This window comes from Andrographis paniculata, unplaced genomic scaffold (assembly GCF_009805555.1).
Source record: "Andrographis paniculata isolate CXL003 unplaced genomic scaffold, ASM980555v1 Contig12END, whole genome shotgun sequence".
NCBI lineage: Eukaryota > Viridiplantae > Streptophyta > Magnoliopsida > Lamiales > Acanthaceae > Andrographis > Andrographis paniculata.
The window spans coordinates 3544824-3568670 of NW_026137402.1; the positions used below are offsets into that span (position 1 = coordinate 3544824).

At 29.7% G+C, this 23847-nt stretch overlaps 2 protein-coding genes across 4 annotated transcripts; both read right to left on the reverse strand.

The window, feature by feature from the left end:
• Window positions 1-4919: 4919 nt before the first annotated feature.
• On the reverse strand, window positions 4920-6560 carry LOC127251832 (U-box domain-containing protein 26-like). Its single transcript, XM_051275739.1, has one exon. The coding sequence runs from the start codon at window positions 6334-6336 to the stop codon at window positions 5080-5082; it is 1257 nt and encodes a 418-aa protein (XP_051131696.1). The 5' UTR covers window positions 6337-6560; the 3' UTR covers window positions 4920-5079.
• Window positions 6561-15266: 8706 nt separating this feature from the next.
• LOC127254745 (PI-PLC X domain-containing protein At5g67130-like) lies at window positions 15267-21098 on the reverse strand. Of its 3 annotated transcripts, XM_051280018.1 has the most exons (9): window positions 20934-21098; window positions 20699-20777; window positions 20438-20560; window positions 20031-20168; window positions 16899-16997; window positions 16487-16790; window positions 16170-16393; window positions 16009-16095; window positions 15270-15919 (listed from the first exon to the last, which is right to left on the reverse strand). In XM_051280018.1, exons 1-9 carry the CDS (start codon window positions 20945-20947, stop codon window positions 15764-15766), a joined length of 1224 nt encoding a protein of 407 aa, XP_051135975.1. In that variant the 5' UTR covers window positions 20948-21098; the 3' UTR covers window positions 15270-15763. The 3 variants fall into 3 exon arrangements, with proteins under 3 accessions (XP_051135967.1, XP_051135977.1, XP_051135975.1); XM_051280010.1 differs by having other exon boundaries at window positions 15267-15919; window positions 16170-16790; XM_051280020.1 differs by lacking the exon at window positions 20934-21098 and having other exon boundaries at window positions 15267-15919; window positions 20031-20109.
• Between the last annotated feature and the right edge of the window lie 2749 nt (window positions 21099-23847).

Consider the following 23847-nt stretch of genomic DNA (forward strand, 5'->3'; position numbering starts at 1 on the left):
GAAATTAAGTCTATAGTCGTTGTATGTTTTTTTTAGAAAGTTCATGCGGATATTATGTATTGTTAACTATTATTAACTAACAAATTTAAGGTAAATTAGTCTCAATCGATGAGTCTAATTGAATAGATGAAAATCTATCCACGGCCTCGTAATCATCAATACCGTTAAAGAAACTACCCTTGAATTTGAACTCATTGGTCGAGGGATTGTTGTAAGCAAAAAGAATGTCGTTGAATGGCGCAAAGTAAGCCTTTATTAGATTTCACCAATAATCACAATCAATTGCACGTAGGTATGAGTTAATTATGCTTTGTCGTAATATGTTCCATAGTAAAATTTGCTACCAACTTTCTTTCTTTTATGTCGAAATACGGGAGAGATATCAACTTTATTGAGTTGACACAATCCGTTCTGATCTCGAGAAAATCATAAACCACGTGCTCTTAATGAGAATGTGGTTTTTTGTCGTCTAATTCAATATTTCCCTATTTATCATACTTTTCTTCTCAATATTATTACATCAAATATTTATTCATTACTTAAAATTTTATACTAAAACTATTTTTTATTCAAAATACAAATCAAATATCATTTATACGTTCTTCTTGCACAAACTAACTAGCCAAAGGGTTAAGAATCAACTATTCTTGTGACTTGGGGAAATCACAAACCAACCACTATAGGTGGAATATCAAAATTAATGAATACTACAAATTTAACAAATTAAAACTTAATTAGTCTCAATAAATGAGTTCGATTAACTACATTATGAAAACATATATAACCTATTTACAACCATCTCCAATATTATTTGTGTCAGTCTATATTTTAAAGATAGGATCCAATGGCATGCATGTATGTTTATTATACTTTGAGGTTTTTCAATCGTAATATGCAAAACAATATATGTTTATATACATATATATATATGGTGGCGAATTCTATAATACCCCCGAAGTTGCACCGGAGTTAGGCCAATGCCCGTGGATGAGCCAGTGTTAGGCCATCCAAGAGTGATTAGAGTTTAAATTAATTGAATAGACTAGTCATGTCAACAATGTGCACATTCATTTTCATTTTCAGGAGCTCTACTGAAAGAACTCTAGAGTTAAGTGTGCTTGCCCTAAAGTAATATAAATAGATATTGATGTGATGTTTTAAATGTAAGATAAATTTGTAGTATAATATAAAAAAAAATTATTTGATTTAATATTTTCGAAAGAGAAAAGAATCTGAATAGTAAAAATCAGTGTTAAAACTCACAGAAAAACACAACCTATCATTTAGTTTTCTTGTTTCCCAATAAAACTTTTTTATAAATGGTCGTTCCAAATGATGATAATTTTCTTATAAATTAGTGTTAAAACTCACAAAAAAAATACAACCTATAACAAAAGTAAAAATTTATTTCACCCAAACGATGATAATTTTTGTGTTCACTTCTTTGAAAAGTTTGTTTCAAGGGTTTCTTGCATGTGAAACAAATGGTCGTTCCTATTATGTACCACATAGGTTGTGAAAATATTTGAAGTCTCATTCATTCTCCATTGGTCCAATCGGCTTATCTTCAGTAAACACCTAAAGAAACTATCTTCTTCTTCTTCCGTTGGGCCAATTGACATTTGGCCATGTCAAACTGAGTTTTGCTTGCAAATTTTCCTTATCATGGATGGATCAAAACTTGTCCGCTAGTTGTTTATCAATGTCCATCATAGTGGCATAATGACCCCTTAACCAACCCCTCACCTCGTCTAGTATATGTTCATCCTTAATAATCTCCTTGGCCAACTCATCATTTGCAGTGAATATCTCATCACATAAGATCCTCAATAATTTGATCTTATTTTTCATATAGATCAATGATTAGGATTTATGTTCCATGTTTAGATAAATGCTCTCGTAAACTCCAAGTGTCTGGCTAGTCTCATATGGGTTAGTGATTGAAATATCAATTCATGTAGTTATTTCATCAATAATGAACCAAAGTTAGTACAAAGTAAATAAATTTTTTTCTACTAGATTTAACTTTAAAGTCTATGATTTTAACTTTGTGTGAAGCTTCAAAACACCAAAAATGGCCAACGTAGTCTCAATGCCTCTAATTGAACATAATGTTTCAAACAATGACTCTCCAAGATGTTGATTCAAGACATCCAAAAAGACTAGCACTATCAATTCTCATACTGGAGAAATAAATTTTTCAGATATTTTGGCCCGCTCAAGGATAAAAATCTATTTCCTATCTTAGTGGATAATTTTGGCATGGCAGTCTACAGAAAGAAAGAAAAAAAAAAATCAATGTAACACACTGGCCCACAAGTTAGGCAAACTAAAAATGTTGGGATTATAGACTGGTCACACAAGTCAACACAAGTCCTTCCAGTGCACATCATTGACGTGAATAGTCTAATCATTCTACTTAAAGTCTATTCATCTCTATTCAACTTCAAGGACATCATATCCTCCCCCACTTAAAAATGCAATGTTCACGTAGGTCGACTCTCATATCAACTACTAGGCCCCTCAACAATTCGGCCAACGACTATGAGTTGTCACAGGTCAACTCTGATACCAACTGTAATACCCCACTTTGCAAGCCAAGCAAATTGGGTGTGTTAGGATCGTAAATTGATGACAATGGTCACTACAATTCCTTTTAGCGCACTTTGTCATCACTCATGCGTACCATGAGAAACTTCTCACAGGATCACCCATCCTGAAATTACTCTAAACCAAATATGTTTAATTATAAATTCTTTCAAGTGGGCTTTTGAAAAGAGATGTGCACATTGCTGACATAAGTATTCTAATCATCAATCTATTCAAACTCTAGTCATATCTATTCAACTTCGGGTGTATCATAATCAAGGACAAAGCATTGCATGAAAAAATTAAAGAACCAGCTCTTTGTACATCTTCAAGTATATTCTTAACAATTTTAGTCCTTTTCAACTTTGAAAGAGGCATGTCATCTTCATCATCTTTGTTTGTCTTTACGACATCAGGATTGAGAATTAATCAATTCATATTCAAGTAATCAAGTTAGAAGTCGATTAAATAGAAAACTTTTAAATTCATGTGTACAAAGACGAGGTTTGGTAGTAAGCTTCCATTAAAATTGTGGTGGGTCATAGCCATTTTCACCTTGACCTCTTTTGGTCGGCTATTTCCAATCCTAGAGAAAAAAGAATGAGTTATGTTTGCTCGAGGTATTTCTCATTATTGGAATCTCACAAGTTCACAGAAAGAATATGAGATTTATGATGAAAAATTCTTAAAGACTCTAATCGATGCCACCATTAAGTTGCAGTCATGAAGTACGAAGGGAGCCAATTCTTAATACACAAAATTATATGTATCTAAAACTGGATAGGTACTTTAATCCAGAATAACCAAAAAAAATTTCGTACAATCTCTTACTCGAGTGGACAATTATTGAGCATGATATTCTCGGTCTCGCAGATAAAGGGCCAATACATTTTGCCAACTAGAAAAGAAAAAAATTGGAGAAGAAGTCGGATATAGTTTTCCATTAATTTTGAGAGATTTTATACGAAGTTTCTTAATCATTCGAATTTTCTCCTTTCAAAGCCCAAATTTATATGATCGTAGGCATCTTTAATTAATCATATCAAAATTCAAAGGAATTTGTCTTGAGAATCAACCATTTACTTTTCTACAATTTTTTTATTTTTTATTTTTTATTTTTTGTATTTATATTTCGATTCAAACTTAGCGATTCTATCTTCAACTTCATATATCTTTTTCTGTTTTTTTTTTTTTTCTTTTTTGAGTTAACACTTATAAACAATCATATGTTTTAGTATTGTAATCAATTTTTGTTGGATAAATTTATTTACTTGTTTAACTATATATATTTGCTTATTGGCATCATATTTTGCCCTAGCAAACATAGTAACTAATTCATATTAACTGCAATCAAACCAACAAATTCACTAAGAACAATCATAGATAAAAAATTTCAACGTAAGTGGTGACAATCAACTACTAAAGTTTTAAAAGAAAAGATATAGCCATTTTACTTGTGCCCGGTCATTTTCAATCAACAGTTTCTTACCCGATCAACGATCTATCAAGATCAATATCTCACCAAGATTGCCAACAAGGTGTAATTGTGGGATTAGATCATTTCTTAGTGATTCTCTTTGGTTTGGAAAACTTTGAGATGGTACCTGGTGATTAATTGTTCTATATTTTTTCAGGAATCACTCGCGGTACTGAGTGTGTTCATTTTATTTTTTTGGAGATTTATTTTTTATAGTAAGTATGAAAAATTATGTTGGTAATATATAAAACTAATAATAAAAAAAAATATTCTCATGTATATTCCATTATCATTTTTGTCCAATATTAAAATATATTTCACATATTTGCAAAAGTCGTTATTTCTATCATTTGGCCGCGCGTAGCTGAAAATTATTGTTTGATGAACAAAGTCATATTTCCTAAAACTGTAAATATTTTTTTTTTCTTTCTACTAAATCTTCAAACTTAATTCAAATGAAAAAAAAAAAAAAAACTCATAAGTTGTGAGTTCTGATTATTGCAGAAATGATCCAAATTAATTATTAAAAAAATAATAATAATGACTAGTCGTAAGAACAGTTTTTTATGAAATCTCGTAGCAGGGTAGAAATATATATATACCTTCTTGTTAGGATAATTAAGTCATATTTTTTTATTTGTTTACTGAAATTTTATATAATCTATTTAAAGTAAAAAAAAAATAAAATTATCTAATTACAATTTTATTACTTCTATTTTAAAATATAATAATCATTTTATCATAATTATTTTTTATTAATTTTTTATAATATTTCACTTACTTTTTACTTATTTAATTTTTATTAAAAATATTATTACCACTTAATATCAGTATTTAAACATTTTCGCAAAAACGAACTGAGAAGTATATATCATCATTAAAGTTAAGTGCACGAGCTGAATGTACCTTATCGCTTTTAACCTATTGTTGTGTTCCCCCTTCCATAAAAAAAATGCAACTGTAGCTGAACATTAAAATAAAATTAATAATAAAAAAAAGAAAAAAATGACACGTCACAACGCCGGAACGACGTCGTTTCTGGCAAAATAATCGGAACTAGCGAGTGAATCGTGCGGCCACGAGTCCCGCAATAGTTTCAGCAGCATTTGCGCTTTACGCTTCGCTCGTTCCGTACAATCGCTTTGAACGAGTAATAGTAATTGCGTTAACACGCCGGCGGCCACCGCCTCCCGCCGGGACTGCTCCGACGCCGAGCAGAGAGACAGCAATCCCCCGGCGGCGTACTCCGTCGCGCGGTCCGATACCTTTAGGATGATCTTAACCAGCAGGGGAACCGCCAGAGCGTGCGATGCAAACGCCGCGCATCCCGACGGAATCCGGCAGAGAAGCTCCACCGTCGCCAGCGCTCTCTCCGCGTCGCACTTCTCCAGATCGGCGAGTCTGTCGACCAACGCCTCCACCGCTCCGGCGACCACCGCCTTCTGCCGGTTCTGCTTCACCAAACACAGCGCGAACAGCGCTTTGATCCCTACCTTCACCGCCCTCGCGTAGAACAACGGGTAATTCAAAATTCCGACTACACCTTCGAATACTCTGGAAACGCTGCCGATCTGCGATCGGAGCTCCGGCGAGCGTATCCCCGCCACAATCGCCTCAATCACCGCCGCCGCGTTCACCCGAACATCAATCGACGAATGGAACAGTAAACTCACCAGATATCCGACGCGATCGACATCACCAGCAACAAACATGCAATCCGATTCAGAAAGCGACAACATCGACAAAATCGCGAGACTCTCGAGATTCAAATCAGACGATTCCGAGTCCGACCGAACATCGGCGAACACCATCGGCAGCAAAACCTTGGTCGCATTACTAACAGCAATAACAGAGCGATTCTTCTCCGAATCACGCGCAAGTCCCCTCATCCTCCTCAAAGCCGAAACTCTCAATCCAGACGAGGTCGATTCAGAAGAAGCTTGACTCAACAAACTCCGAACCAAACTAGGCTCGGCAGGTTGCTTCGGAGTCGGAATCCGCTCAACTCCGAACGAGTGATTCGCAACGCACCAGCTCTGAATCAGCCGCCTCAGAGTGTGGTTCGGAATCAGCGTGAAATCCGTGAGGAGCGTCCGAGTAACCGGACACGTGGTATTCCCGGTGGCGATCCATGATTCTATGCTGCAACGATCGTACGTTAGACCGGTACAAACGGTCACCGGATCCACCATCAGTTCCAGAGAAATCGGACACCGAAAATGGCAAGGGATCTGCACCGCCGTATCCAACGGCTCCAAACTTGCAGGCATGTTCTTCTTAAACTTGCACCCTTCTTCTTCTTCTTCTACTTCTTCTGCTGCTAATTTTCTGAGGATTAGATACAAATACTACAATTTAGGAGCAGAAACAGATGCGAATATACATTTGATTAATTTCTCTTGGTGGCTACTATGCATATGATATGATATGATACGTTATGTGGTGTGTCTGACGAATTTGTACTGGCGATGGCATCATCCATCCGCCATTGCTACTCGTCTCGTGTCGTGTGGTCCATTGTCATTGCCTTTGGGAAGCATGTGGGTTACCTAACTTAACTCTGGTTGGGTTAGGTTAGGTTAGGTTAGGTCAGGGGTGGTGGGTGGGGTTAAGTTGACGGTCAAAGTCAAAGAGAATTTGCGTGGGGATTGGTCCACCGCACCACACTCCCAAAAGCAAATAAATACGTCATATCATATTCACATTCAAATTAATATGAAGTTAGGTTAGAATGTAATGTACGCTTTTACTATATGAACATTGATAACCTCAAATAGTAGTGTTAGGCTTCCACTTGTTTAAATCAATTAGGGTATGTTTTGGTTGGATGTTCGTCGTTTGATACTTCATCCGTCACGTTAGAAAGTATTCATTTTTTTTATTTTAATAACAAATTATTCAATTTTTTTATTTTTTTTTAATTATATTATCTACCTAACATTATAAATTTTTTTTACAATTTACAATATATTACACAAATGTCATTATATTTATATCACGTATACTAATACTAATAAGGTTATTTTAATCATTTCTACTTTATTCCTACTGCATCCAAATATAATACTAATATTTTTAAAACTATATGCAAAAGCAGATGAATGTTGAAGTATTAAAATTAATTAGTTAAAATGTAAATGAGAATATTATGAAAATTTTATTAAAAAATGATAGAGGCAAATATAGAAAATAGTGGCAAAATTATTGTAATTTGTTAAAGTATTAATAATAAAATTATACGTTGATAAACTACTTTACTATGAATAAATTGTGTATAAATTTTTTATGTGTAAAGAATTGTATTAAAAATATAAATATATATTATTTTAAATTAAGTATTTAATATTTTAACTTTTTTAATGAGTATTTAAAATTGTATTGACCTATTTTTTTAATAAAAAGTAGGAGTATATTTTATTGTTTATTATTGTTTAAAATATTTTATAAAATATATTTTAAATAAAAAATGTAAATAGCATAAATAATAAAGATATGTACGTAGATTTTTTAATATTAATATTATATTGAATTGTAGTAAAAAAGACAAAAATATCACTATTAGTATGGTATAATATAAAAGTAATGGTATTTGTGTAATATATTGTAAGTTGAAATGGTATTTATTATATTAGTTAGGTAGTACAGTTACTAAATTAAAAAATTGTAACCTTGTTTTGGGACGAACGAAAATTGAAAATTATAACCTTATTTTGGGACGGATAGAGTTTTAAATTTTTAAAATGAATAACTGACAATGAATAAATAGTGTTTTTACGTCTCACTTAATTTGTCCATTATTTTTATTTTCGTTCGTTCCACATAATTTGTCTTATTTTTTAATATAATTATATATTTTAATTATATTTTAAAATTCATAATTTATAATTTTTTTTATTTTAATGAAATTATTTAATCATCTTAATTATTTTTATTAAATTATAATAATTTTCACTAATATATTTTTTAATTATTTACTAATTAAATAATAACTAAAACTTAAATGAGCCAAAATAGGTGAGGCTGAAGGAGTAGAACTCAAACAAACATGGCCTCAATACTGAAGAGGCGTATCCGTGTGTGAGTTGATAAGGGTGGGTGAAGCCGTTGGGTTTGTTTAATAGTGAATTTTATAAAATAATTTTTAGCTTTTTTTGTTGGACTCCTATCTTATGGAAAGTTATTTTTTATATATACATATTCACAAATTTTTATTTTTTTAAAAAAAACAACTATATATGATAATTATATTTTAATTGTATAATTTATATTTTTTAAATTACATTAATTATTTGTATTATACTAATATATGTTTTAATTATTTATTAATTACATTTCTTCTAAACTTATATGCCTATAATAAATAGATATTTGATACGTGCTATATATGATAGTATTTTTTTATATTTTGAGCAATTTTTGTATGCGAAATTTTGTATATATACTCCTTATGGTGTGTTTTTTTATTATGTAATAGATTTTATGGAATTGACAATTTTTTAGGCGTATTTAGGAGAAAATGGCTTTAGGCATGATCACGCAAGTACACAACATAGAAAATATAAAAATTTACAACAAAAAAAAAAAACCCTCCGAGGTGAATTGACAATATAAATATTATGTGATGATTAAATTGCAAATATGATCTAATTAAAAGGAGATCATGAGATAGATAATTAAGAGACCAATGGACTACCACATTCTTCATCACGACATCAATCCTTTGAGGGAGAAGAGATGAAAAAAAGAACGAAGTGCGGTGCAGAGAACTTCCGGAAGCAGAGCAGACAAACTTTGAGGAGATTCTTTTTTCATTCTTAAAATTGGTTGGTTGTTGATTTTCAAATATTGAAGTCATGATGAACTTCTTTATTTGTTTTGCATTTTCGATTTCTATGGATTGTGAGTAATTTATTTTCTAGATTAGCTATAAATTGAAGTTCGGGATATGAATTTGTGAGACTTGGTTTGATTTTAATTTGACGTTTATTAGTATTGGATATTTTTAATTTCTCTGCTTGACGATATTAGAAATCTTAAATTGATATTTGTGGTCACGTATTAGTTTGAGATTTCATAGCAATATTGAGGATTGACACCCGTAATTATGTAATCTAGAGGAAGAATACTATATGGAGGAATTAAAATCAATTTCGAATAAATTCTCGTAGGAATTTGGTTAAATTGAATTTGGACTTTCTAGTTCTTAATGTTGTCGAGTTTGCAATGCTACGGTCGTACCTAGGATTCTCACTCGATTAGCGAAATAGGTAACGGTCGCACCTTAGCTATCGAAAAAGGAAATATTGGTTGTGAACGCGTGTAGATCAACTATAGTCAATTTATCCAATAAACCAATAAAGTTGATTATGGTCGATGAACAAATTTTCATATCCCGAACGAAAATTCATACCTAGGCTAGAGTTTAGTTAATTTTGATATTTGGTTATATTTTAGCTTAATTTATTTTCTTTCTAATTTGAATTATTCTTTTTTTTTTTTATTTAGCGTAGTAAATCAAATCTCAAATCCCCGTTATTTATATATATATATATATTTAATTATAAATTATCAAGTTGTCAAATTTTTATTACTTTCATGCAGAGACGACCCTACTAACCATATATATATATATATATATGTTGCATTCTGCATTTTCAATGGCGTAAGAATTAATATTTTATTTTGCAATTGTGCGACACACGAGCAATTTTGGCACCGTTGTCGGGGAGCAGTATTTATATTTTTTTATATTTGGTTGTTTATATTTAACTTTATTTTCTTACTTAGTATTTGACGAGGGTGAAAAGATCAAAAAATTTGAGGAAGTTGTGATATATTCGATGACATATATTTGTAATAAAAAATCTATGCAATATAGATACTATCTCTATCATTTAAGTAAATATTTGTTTTTTTTTATACGAAATTTAAAGTATATTAATATTATATTGATATGTAGTATGAATAAAGTAAAAATGATTAAAATAATTTTATTAGTATTGTGTGATATAAAAGTATTGACATATGTGTAACATATTGTAAGTTGTAACGGTATTTGTAATGTTAAGTAGATAGTACAATTACTAAAAAAAAATGGATACTTTGTTAAAGAACGAGCCAAAATTTAAAAAAAAAATTAATAGTTTGTTAAGGGACGGATAGAGTATTATTTTGTAGAGAATAAAATTTTCTATATTATAAAAATTAAAAAAATAAATATATGCATTTATAATTAACATAAACTAATTTTATAAAATATGTGAAGTTTTAACCTAGATAAAAAAAAAAAATATATTTTTTTAGGAAATAAATAAATAAAGAGATTTTGAGTTGATCATATATAATGTATGAGTTTATATATTATATAATTAATTAAATTGATTTACATTTGCTAAAATATATTTTGATTTAATAAATTTTATCCAAAATAGAAAAATATCAATTATTATGAAACAGATAAAAATAAAAATAAAAAATATGTCAATTAAAATGGCACAAGTATATCTTACAATAATGCAAAGATACTCCCTCAGTTCCACTTTTTTCGTCCTCTATTTTTATTTCCGTCTATTTCATTTTAGTTCTTCTTTTATTTTTAAGAAATATAATTATACCTTTTAATAACATTTTAAATTTTTTAATTGATAATTTTTTAATTTTAATTAAATTATTACTTATATTAATTTTTTATTATATAATAATCATTTTTATTAATATTTTATTAATTACTTACTAATTATATTTTATTATTAATTCCTTAATGTGATATTCACCTTTTCATTTTCATCTGTCCTACTTATTCTGTTATTTTATTTTTCTGCAAAAAAAATTATATACTTTAATTTCATTTTAAATTTTATAATTTTATTTTATTTTTATTTTAATCATATTAATTTATTATTTTAATTTTAATATAAAATTATTTTTATTATATAATAATTATTTTCACTTAATATATTTTTAATTATTTCCTAATTATTATTTTTTTAAATTTTTAGGTGTATAATAAAGGGACACCGTGACGGGACGGTCGGATACAAAAGTGTGACATAAAAGTTCTAAATGGCTAATATCGAAGAAGAGTGTTTTATTTATTTATTTTTATTTTATTTATTCGTAAAGAAATGGTTTGGTCAATGGTCAAAGAAAAAGAGGAATGTGCGGGGAACAGTGGACAACTTGTCCCAGGCTAGCCTACTTTTATTTTTATTTTTTATTTTTTATTTTTATTACATGTACAGTTAGTTGTGTCCTGTCCTGTCCTGTGCTCGCCCAACACCACATTTGTACCGTACTTACTTTTAATATTTACTCCCATACAAATACATTACAAACAATTATTCTCCTCACTTTCTATACATATTTTAATACTATCTCCAGTTATCCTATAATATAAATAATTATAAATTAAGATTAAAATAATTAATTAGTTTAATTAAAATTAAAAAAATAAAATTTAAAAATTTAAAATAAGATTAAAGTATACAATCATTTTCCAAAAAAGAAAAGTGACATGGTATATGGGACGGACAGAACCGGCAACGTAGACACGGTATCTGGGACGGAGGGAGTAGTATTTATTTTTTGGTAAATTATCCCCTCTCCGTCAAATACAATAATTTTGTTTATTATTTTTGTCAATTTCAAAACAATAATTTTATTTTCATAAATAACTATATCACCGTAAAACTATCCATACTTTTTTATTTTTATTACACAATTGCCACTACTTTTTACACTAATACACTCACAAGGGCAAAAACGTCTTTTATCCATACTTTTTACTAACTATCAATATAATATCAATATTCTTTAAATTTCGTGTCCAACCCAGTTAAAACTATATTTCTGGGACAGATGAAGTATAACATTGTTTTATATTTTAGTAAAACTACACAAAATAGCTTATGTTTTATTTATTGCGTGAAACTCTTTTATATTAATGTAAAATTTGCACGAAATATTCTTCTTATCCAAAAATGATATTTGGTTCTAATTAAAAATATAATTTATGTAAGTATTATACAAATAAAAAACATAAAATATCTTAAATAATTTTTTGAATAAAATAAACGAATAAATAATTGATTAATCATTCATTTTATAGTGTTTGGAGACAAATTATTATCTGATTTTTATAAAAATTATAAAAATAAATGATTGATCAATTATTTAATATTTATTTTATAAAAAAATTATTTAAGATATTTTACGTTTTCTATTTGTATAAAACTTACCTAATTTAGGTCTTTATTTAAAATCAAACATCAATTTTGGACAATGATGGTGTTTCATATAAACTTTACACTAACACTATAAGGTTTCAAGCAATAAATAAAATATAGGGTGTTTTCTACATTTTTACTAAAATACAAGGAAGTGTTTATAATATACCATTTATTTTTACTAAAAATTTTAGGCTTTATTTGGTATGTCTTGAAATGAATTTGAAGTATAATAATGATTTTAAATTTTTATTTAAATATTATTTTGATTTAACATTTTATAAAAGAAAATAGTACTCTTCCGTCCCATAATAAAGTATCCATTTTTTCATTTTAGTCCGTCCCATAACAAAGTATCCATTTCCTTTTTTAGTAACTGTACTATCTACCTAACATTACAAATACCCTTACAACTTACAATATATTACACAAATGTCATTATTTTATATCACACATACTAATAAAGTTATTTTAGTCATTTTTACTTCATTCCTACTATATCCCAATATAATACTAATATTTCTAAAACTACGTGCAAAAAGCAAATTGATATTTAATTTTGGGACGGAAGGAGTATTTTTTTTGTCATTCACTTGTATGCTCAAATATTTGAATATAAATTTTAATAAAAGTGAATAATAATTATTAATTTTTGTCTTTATAATAAGAAATAAAAAATAATAATATATTTTTTTGCTAAAAAAACAACATTCTTTCATAAAAATTTAAGAAAAGAAGTAAACATAAATGTGATTGACAAAATAAATATATTTTTGTTAAAAAATCAATAAATAATATTGATTTCTTAGAATCAAACACACTCTAAATGTTTTATTTGCACAATTTATTTGAAATTTTAGTGTATTATTTTGTTAAACAAAAAATTTGGAAGAGAAATATATTTGATATGGTATTTTTGAAAAGTAAATAGTATTAAAATTGAAAATTGTTGTTAGATAAACAAAGCTTTAAAAAACTAAAAAAAATAACCCAAAATATGTTTTTCTTTCCTAAAATATAAATTAAATATTTCGGTAATTTTTTACTTTTTAAAATTTTTTAATATCATATAACTCCAAAATATTTTTTTGTCTAAACGAAGAGTAAGAAATATTAGATTTAAATAATAATATCGAATATTTTTTATTGGTACTTTTTTTTTCTTTTCAATTTTAATTTGATTTAACAATATTGATGTAAATAAGGATAAATTTGAAATATGATTACCCGTTAAACTCGCTGATAAATAAATATACACCTAAATGTATATGTTTTGAATAAATAGAAAGAATATAAGTTTAATACTCTCTTTGCTCCACTTCTCATGTCCATCTTTCTATTTCCGGCCGTCCCACTTATTTTGTCACTTTCATTTTTTTAAAAAAATTATACACTTTAATCTTATTTTAAAAAATATAATTTATAATTTTTTAAATTTTAATTATATTAATAAGTTATCTTAATCATAATATATAATTATTTTTATTATACGATAACTATTTTCAGTAATATATTTTTAATTATTTACTAATTATACTCCTTCTAAATTCCTGTATCTATAGTTAGTAAAACGGACAAAATATCCGGGACGAAGGGAATATTTTATTTGACCATTTTACTCTTACTTTTAATTATTTTATATATTATATCTATAGCAGTAAAAGCGTTAATATAAATGAAATAAAATTTTAATAAAATTTTTTAAATGGATCTTTTGTTATTGATATCATATTTAACATAACAATGTTTAATTAGTTAAAATTAATAAATTATAATATTATTTTATTATTTTTTATATAATTAAGATTGATAATTTTAAAATAAATTTAACATGTAATTAAAAATTTTAGAATATGTATTTAAATATTTTAAAATTATATAATATAAAAAATATGTGCAATATTTATTTATAATTAATATAAATTAATTTTATAAAAGATGTGAAATTTTAAATTTAGATTAAAAAAAATTACTATAACACAAGTATATATGATATTGTTTACCTTATACATACAATTTAAAAAATTATTTCACATTATCAATTAACATTACAGTTATTATAATTTCAAATGTATTTAAACATATTTTAAATTCAAGACTATTCACGACCATTACTTTTAAAAATAATTCAAAAACTTCAATTTACTTTTAAAAAAGATATCTAAACAAACTCCATTAATTGTCACACTTCCAATACACATCGACCGGCAAATTCACTTTCACTTTGTATTACTCGTCACACTTCCAAAAACACATCAGAGCACAAATTCACTTTCAAACTCATTTTCACTTTGAATATATCCAAAATCGCAAATATCATGTCCCAAGTACGTCCATACACATTCCTAGTTCGGCTAAGAACGACTAGTCAACTAGACCTGACAAGACAAGTCACACTAGACGAAACATGTATGACATATGAATTTGAAAGCATTAGAATTTGAACTTATGATCTCACAATCACAAGTTCATTCACACCATCAGGCCATTCCTTACGAGTTTCAAATGTTTATATATAAATATATATATATATATATTCTCAATCTTTTCATAGTTTTACCCTTAGAGTTTTGAATGACTTGCATAGTTTGAAGAAACCAAATAGAGCCAAAAACATACATAATTTGTTTATTTAGTTTGCCATTTCAAACCTATAGATATCTGTTAATTAGGCTGTGATTATCATACCGATTGAGTCAATCAAATCAACAAGAATATACACAGAAAGCAAACAGTGCATTTTTTTAATATATCACAGCAATATTCTAAGTATGTGTTGTGCAAATTATTACACTGTATGAATATATTAACTATGCTGAAATGAATAATATATTGTTCAACATAAAATTATATTATGTACTCTTCAAGTATGTATTTTATATCATATTATCATATGCAGTCATATATATATATATGTTATCTATACTATATACATGTACTGAATTAGCGCTGATGATTTGATCCGATCAACACTGTAACTGATGTAACCGAAGTGCTATTAACTATAAAAAAAAATGAATCAAGCAAGGTTCAGGCATTTATAACTTCCTACAGATCATTTTTCGATTATGGTAATATCAATAGAAAGAATCCGAAAGCAAGTAAGCAGCAGCAATACATACAATACATCCATCTAACTCAAGACTCAAGACTCTCTAACACAAGTAAACAACAAGAACAGCTTGCAGCTAGCTAATTAACAGTAACGCCATTTTAAATTTTCTTCTGTCATGAATTTCACCACCAGCCAAGATTCATAGCTGCTGTTATCTGCCAACTTGAAGCTTGTAATGGCAGAAGAAACTACATATGATCATCTACCTCTCCAATTACTCTGTTTTATGCTATCCAATTATTTTTTTTCTTTTCTTTTTAACATGTTAAGGCAGCAAGTATACTATACTACACTAACTTTGCTTTACCAGGAAATCAAAGAATTATGAATTCACATTGTTACAAGCATGGCAAGAACTCACAGGGATAGGATTGTCGCGAGAAGTATGCCGAGCAGCCATTGCAGTTGCTCGGGCCGACTGTCGAACACTCCATAGCTGGTTTCGTTGTTGGCTGCTGCAGCTGGAGCAATACTTGCCTCGGGTTTTTCGCATACTCCAAATGTCATATTTTCCTGCGCCATGTGTATGCATGGTTATGATATTCCACATTCGTTTCTTGAAAACAGAGAATAAGGCGACAATCATGACAATAAATGTTAACCTTGCAAGAAGATATAGATTTGCAGCCACAAATTAGCTGCCCATTTGCTTCATCTACTGCTTCGGGTGCACCCCCTCCATCGCTTCGCTGCAAGGTTTCATTATTGAAATGTTTCAGGTTTCGTTGAATGAAAAGATACACACAACATGCACATATCATACCTTGTAAAAATCAACTGCGATATAATTAGGCCATCGTCTACCATCTACTCGATGGCATGTGTTCATCATTGTGATCAAAGGCTCTGAATTGTGTTTGCAGGCAGTGGCGAGATCAGGATTGTCTGGAAAATAGTTCATTAGAACAAGGGACCTCAATGTCTCATTCATTGGAGATGATTCTGCTCGATTAGGACATGATCCAGCTGTCATACCGCCATTTCCATCTGTGATTTCATAACACAAGAAAGTAATAACAAAACGACCTGTTTCAATACATAGGATGTAAAAAAAGTCCCGGAGTTTATTAGTAGGCTCACATTGATTTTCCACGATGTACTTCCATTGGTACGCAATGCCTTCCGATGCTTCCTTTGAAGATTTAGAAGTGAAGACAACTAATCGTTGGTTCTGTTTTACCATGCTATCGACTGACGGCCACTCTCCGCCGTTCTTGGGCATTCGCGACACCGGAAACCAGAATTTTCTCAATCCAGCAGCATTGAAAACCTTAGTCAGGCCTTGAGGAGATGTAACATAGTCTTCGATGATGATAGTGACTATCTCGGAAGGATTCGATTTGAGAAACAGCTGGACCTCTTTCAAGACATTTAGAGCAGGTTGCTGGTGAGCAGTAATATTAAGTTTTATTAGAATCATAAACATGAGTAAATTAATGGCTTCATTGATGATGGTATTGAACACATTGACACACAGGCTGGACATACTTACAAAAGCCGTGTAGTTGTAGCACTTTCCTCCAAAGGAATGGCATAGCCAGATATCATTGTTGAAGTCATACATATCTAGCATCAATCCTCTCACCCCGTTCTGCAACAATATGTACATATTAAGCAGCGCTAAGATAATGCGTGACTACGAGGAAATAGCATCAGATCTGTTTTCAATAGTCATTACTGAAAACACATATTGACATGGACTAGCTAAGTAACAATTTTTAGCACTAAATATTGATGTAAAATTCATTTTATATATTTATTAAATCATATATATTTGCATATTCATTTATAAATTAGAATTCAGGTCCAAATTTGATGTTTGATGTTAGAAATTGTTATATTATTGACAATTCATGTCAATTTCAGATGTACTATTTCAACATATTCAATTATATTTCGGTACCATATAATCTTTTCAACTACTAAAGATCAAAGATTATTGTCTCGAAAGGATGGCATGGTGGCGTGGGGGTTGGACTTGTGACCGTGAGGTCATGCGTTCAAACACCCGACGCCTCAGGTAACCTGCTACATATGGATCGCCTAGCGTGACGTATCTGTCAGACCTAGTTTGCAAAATATTAAGTGCGGTTGGGATTTGCCCAATGCACACTTTCGTTATAGTTATAGTGTCAAATGATGTTATTGATTACAACATGTGAAATATATACCGACAAAAATATCTATACCAAATCCTTTTCAACTACTAAAGATGAAAGATAGTACTATTTTATACAAACTATTTGTAGTTACAGTTTCAAATGGTATTATTCAATGCAACATGCGAATATATAAGGACAAAAATAATTATACATTAACAGTATAAATTTTATTTTAATATAATAGAAATGTAAAGTATAAATTGATAACACATAATAATAATAATAATAATAATAATAATAATAATAATAATAATAATAATACACCTCAAAAGAAAAAAATAAAAAAACATTTATACAATACACTTGAAAATAAAAATAATTTTCATTTTATCCTACAAAGCATACACACCCTTTAGTGATGAATTAATATGTAAATTAAGGGTTTGTTATTATATTATTTCAGTAACTTTTATTATTTAATTTTTTCCTTCAAAGATAATCTAAGATAAAAGAATGATATTCATATAAAATTAAAAATAAAAACCTAAAATAATATGGTTATAATCTTCCTAGTAAACACAATATCAGGTACTTGCAATTTTAATATTCCGTTATTTCACACAATTTATTTTACATTATTATATATTTTTCTTAAAAAATATTTGCATTCTAACTCATATCTCTCACTAAAAATATTATATACAAAATATTTCAAATTTAAAACAAGGTATGTTTACTTTTCATTAAATTTGTCAATTAAGTATATACACGCACAATAGATAGCAACTATATTTCTACTGACTTAAAAATTATAATTAATTTAAACACATATGATAATTTTATCACCATCTTTACATCACAAATATATCATCAATTAAATGCGTATTCTAATATATATTTCAAAATATTTCTATATAAATTCTATTTCAGTATTAAATACAATTGATTAATTTATTTTTATATATGCCCGGCCAAACAAATATACTTTTGCTGGATTGAGATAAATTATTTTCATTTAAATTTATATTAAATACATATTTCTACTTAAAATAGTTAAGCAAAACATGTTCATAGCAATAGTCAATCACCTGCTTAACTTTTAACTATAATAAAGTGTTTTAGATGTATAATTATTATAATAAAATTGGCTGTATCAGTTTAAATGAAAGATGATTATAAAAATCAAAATGTAACACTAATTAAATTATTAAATCTTTCGGCAAGATTGTTAGGTTGTGTTTGTTTTAAATTTTAGTTATTCTTGATAATTACCTTTTAACACAATTTTTAAGTCAGTCAGGTAAGAACAAAACCTATAGAAAGAAAAATATTATTTTCTTTTGCTTTAGCCTCATACTTGATACTACCATTTCATAAATTCAAATTTAAACTTAGATTCAGATAGCAACAAGGGGTAAGATAATTGCCTATAAATAAGAGTAGTCAAATAAATGAATATTTAACCAGCCTTTCTAACTCTGCGACAATAGCGTTGCGTTTGCCTAACTTTAAATAATTTCCACAGCTGTATCTCATTAAAGCTGCCAGAATTGCAACCTAAATAGAATCTTTCCAGGCTTCACAAGACAAGTTATAGTTTCTTTGGATTTAGTTTATCAAATTTTACTAGTATCAAAATATTATATTTTATCCATACGTCACAATTATGTAATTATTTTTTTTTTTTTTTTGTTGTTGATAGACTGTTAAATTTATACACAATTTATTTATAATAAATAATTCTATAAATTCGTAATTTTATTACTCTTATTTTAACGAACAATAACCAATTTATATTTTCTATAATATTTATTTTTTACTTTATATCTACTTTATTTAATATTAAAATAACATTCTTTTTCAAATACAAAATTTAAATAAAATCTTCTCGATCCAAACTCCAGAAAATACCTTCTTTTTTTATTGTCTATTGTCTTTGTGACTTCAATAAGCCCTATTTTTTAACAATTTTTTTTATTATTATACTTCTTTATTATTAAATTTTCATATTAAAAAATTACTATTCTTACTATAATCGAAATATAAAATATAAACACAAACCCAAGACACATCTATGCTAGTTCCAAATTTAATTATAAAAGATCCATTTTCCAACTAGTAATTTTTTAAACTAATTGGGCTACAAAGTCGTTTTGCTACACCTTTGAAATGGTTAATTAGGAGTAGTTAGTTCCCTATTAGGCCAATGGTCAACCCAAAAAACCTTTCCTTAACAACAAAATAAAATAAAATAAAATTATATTATAATAATAATATACTTTTTTTAAAAAAAAAAAAAAAACCCAAGAAATTTTTAATGGAATGTCTAGCCCTCACTTAAAAAAACAGCAAATTGGATGGCAAAACGCATAACACACTCCCTAACAACCCCAAAAACTACTTTCTGGCGACAGCGCAAGATCACGTGAGCATCATAATGACATGTAAAACAAACTATGGAAAAGGGAAAATTAATTTATGCAAAGTAGAGAATGGAAATAGGAAAAGTGAGAATGGTTTACACTGAGCTGACTAGTTATGGAGTCCTGCTGATTCTGTGGAGATAATATTACGCTTCCCGTAGCTGATTTGGCTCCAAATCTGGCGAAGGAGTTGTGAGTTGTTAGCCACGAGTACCGATCAAACGGCAATCCTTTCACCTAAACTTTGATTGCGTCAGAATTAATCAAGAGAAGGTATTCAAAACGTGAATTATTAGCTCTTCTCCATTAAGTCATTTAACAGTATGAAGTTTTGTACAATCGAAATTCCTTTCAAATTCAAGCAGGAATAACAAGTAATTCAAAAGTTCGACACAATTTCATTTTCTAACAAATAAAAACAGAGCAATCCTAAAATTAAAGCGGATATGGTGATAAACCGATTCTTAGAAAATGTGGAAAATCAATACAGCGATTGACCAACAAACCTTTGAAAATGGATTGACAGGATGAAGACGAGTGCACCGCGGCCGGACATTGCCGTTCGCAAGGCAAGTCTCGCAATGCAGCCCCGAGTCACAGTTTTTGTTCGCGACGCAAGTTTCTCCTTGCTGCAACCGTTCACCAAACAATACAGAAACTGATTATCTGAGCAAACACTCATACAAATTCTATACACGGCAACACAAGCGGCCTCTGGTTTGCTTTTGATTGACCATAAAAAACAGCAAAACAAACATTCAATTTACCTCGAGAGCAGAGGAACAACCAATGAGAAAAATCGAGAAGAACAGCACCGAAGGATAGAAATTCATCCTGAATCGGCACCTGCGCCAAGGAACCTTCAGTTCACACTCCAGAATATGCACGCAACAGAAATATACATACATAAATATATATATATATAAGTTATCACATGTGCATCATCATCATGAGTACGTCTTTTGCAGAATTGAGATTGAGGCATGAATTCCATTTCCATACCTAACTGAAGTCATTCAGATAAGCAACAGAGAGTCTCTCTCGCTCTCTATTTCTCAAACCGATTGCAGAAGAGTTGCGATTTCTGTTAAACGGAGAGGAAGAGCCTACAAATTACAGAGGAACTACAGATTTATAATATGCTTCAATAAACAAACTCAAAAACTGCTTTGCTTAATCCCACGTTCAATATGCCTAACTATTGAATTTATACAGGCGTGCGGTGTAAACCAATCTAAAATTGGGGTGTGTTTTATAATTTATTATTTTCCTTTTAAGTATATGCAATTTGTTTATATATAGATTTTTAAATTACTTTTGATGACGTTAATATGATTTTTTTTTTCAAAATAAATATCATATCACGTTATTATTATTTTTAGTTAATATTTTGAATTAAATAATTTTATTTAGATTTTAAAACAATTGATAATTATAAAGTGTTATAAAATTTTAGAAATAATAAAAAGTTGTATTTTTTTTTGTTTTTTACATCTCATGAATTTATCTAGATATAACACTTTTGCTCTCATAATCAAAATGAACATATTGCCAAATATACCTGCGGTCCATTAAAATTAGTTTATTTGGGTTCTGCACGGTAATTCAAAAAAATGAATATTTTATTAAAAATGTGATAAGTAGTTGAGATATTTTTGAAAATTTAGTTAAAAAGTAAAGTAAACAAAGATAGAGAACATAATAACATTATTGGTATTTGTTGTAAAAGTGTTGAATGAAGAGTACTAATTAAATATTGATTTATTGACTTTGCCTTTGGGAGAATGTCTCGACTAAATTTAAATCTGAAGCGAGATATCCGATGTGCTCTCATATCAAGTAAACCTTAGATTTGTTTGTGGGAGTCAAGATGGATGAAGTCGAGTAAAAGAAGATCGACAGGAAGACGATGAGTGCGGTTCGACTAACCCTTTGGGAGAATGTCTTGACTGAATTTAGATCTGAGGTGAGATATCCGATGTGCTCTCATATCAAGTAAACCTTAGGTTTGTTTGTGGGAGTCAAGATGGATGAAGTCGAGTAAAAGAAGATCGACAGGAAGACGATGAGTGCGGTTCGACTAACCCTTTGGGAGAATGTCTCGACTGAATTTAGATCTGAGGCAAAGGGAAATGGTGAAAATCAAGAATGGTCAAAGTTGAAGCCGGAGAACACAGACAAGGAAGATGCAAGTCATGTGGTATATTGGAACTGCAAGGGGCACTTGAAACGAGAGTGCGAGGCGCCAGAGAAGGATCAGGGTTCGGCAATCGCAGCGGAGGATATATCCAATGCGCTAATTCTGAGCGTCAGCAGTCCAATGGAGTCATGGATTTTGGTCTTAGCAACGTCATTCCACTCATGCAGTGATTCGGGAATCATGAAATCATATACCGCAGGTAATTTTGGTGTTGTTTATCTTGAAGGTGATGAGACACTACAATTTGTAGGTAAAGGGATGGTTCGAATCGGAACACCGAATGGTGAGGAGTGGAAATAGAATGACGTGAGACATGTCATGGGTCTAAAACGGAATCTGATTTCCGTGGGACAATTGGCTGAGGTAGGTTACTCGACAGTTTTTTAAACTAAGTCGTGAAGGTAACTCAAGGATCCATTGTGGTGGCCCAAGGGAGAAGAGATAAAACACTCTACGTGACAAAAACCATGCAAGACGGAATCAGTTCCGTGGCCATAAATAATGACACAAATTTATGGCATTCTCGTCTCGGACACATGAGCGAGAAGGGGATAGAGAAGCTCATGTCAAAGGGAAGATTGTTAGGTTTCAAGTCTGTCGAGATTGGAGTATGCGAGGACTGTATCTTTGGGAAGCAACGAAAGGTGGCGTTCTCAAAGGGTGGGAGAGACCTAGAAAAGGAAAAGTTGGAGTTGGTTCATACGGACCTGTGGGAACCAACTTTTGTATCGATCCTTGGAGGCTCACAGTACTACCCCGTGGTCATTGACGATGTTACAAGGGAGGTATAGGTATATTTCCTTAAGTGTAATTACGATGCTTTTGATACCTTTAGGAGGTGGAAAGCACGTGCAGTGGGAGTAGTAAGTCGATTTATGAGCAATCCTGAAAGACAATCTAGGTGGTGACCTTAGATGAATTGAGGTTATGTTTAACCTCAATGGGCCTCGATGAGTGAAGAATGAAGCTTGGCGCTGTCATTGCGAATGAGTAAAATGTTGAAGTGGAAGATACAATCAGTCTTCAAGTGAGAGATTGTTGAGATATGAAGCCTGATTATATCCTAAAATCTAGGGATATAATTTGGATATGATTTAGATATTATATTCTAGATTTTAGAGATATGGTTTGGATATTATTTACGTAGGCTTAGCCGATAAATATCCATGTATTCTCACTTTAACGCCTGTCTGCGTACTTTATAGTAAAATTCTTGGCTTGGCAACGCCCCCAGACTTAGATCATTGTGATCGAAATGGGTTATCAAATTCTTGTATTCTTTTGTCTTTGTTATTTCATCTTGATTTCCTAGAAATTTCTGTAACATAATTAGACTCTTGTACTGAATTTGTCTCATAACTAAAAAAATTTGGCAGAAATGATCTTCAAACGTTGCCTACGTGTCATTTACACAATTTTTTACGTGTCGCGACGCTGCTATATCAATAACTTCGGCGCTAGATGACTATTTCTGTCAAATTGTTTTAGTTGGGGCACTAATCCAATATAAAATCTAGTTACACTTCTTAAATTATTAATGATTTATGTACGATATTTAAAAAATAATTTATTCTTATGTTTACTATTTTAAACATACATTTAACTTTTAAAAAGATGTTATTAAATATTATTTTTAAATAAATGATAAATTTTATGTATTAAATAGAGTAAAAATAATAATTAAATAGGATACATGTTACAATAGGTCACGTGACA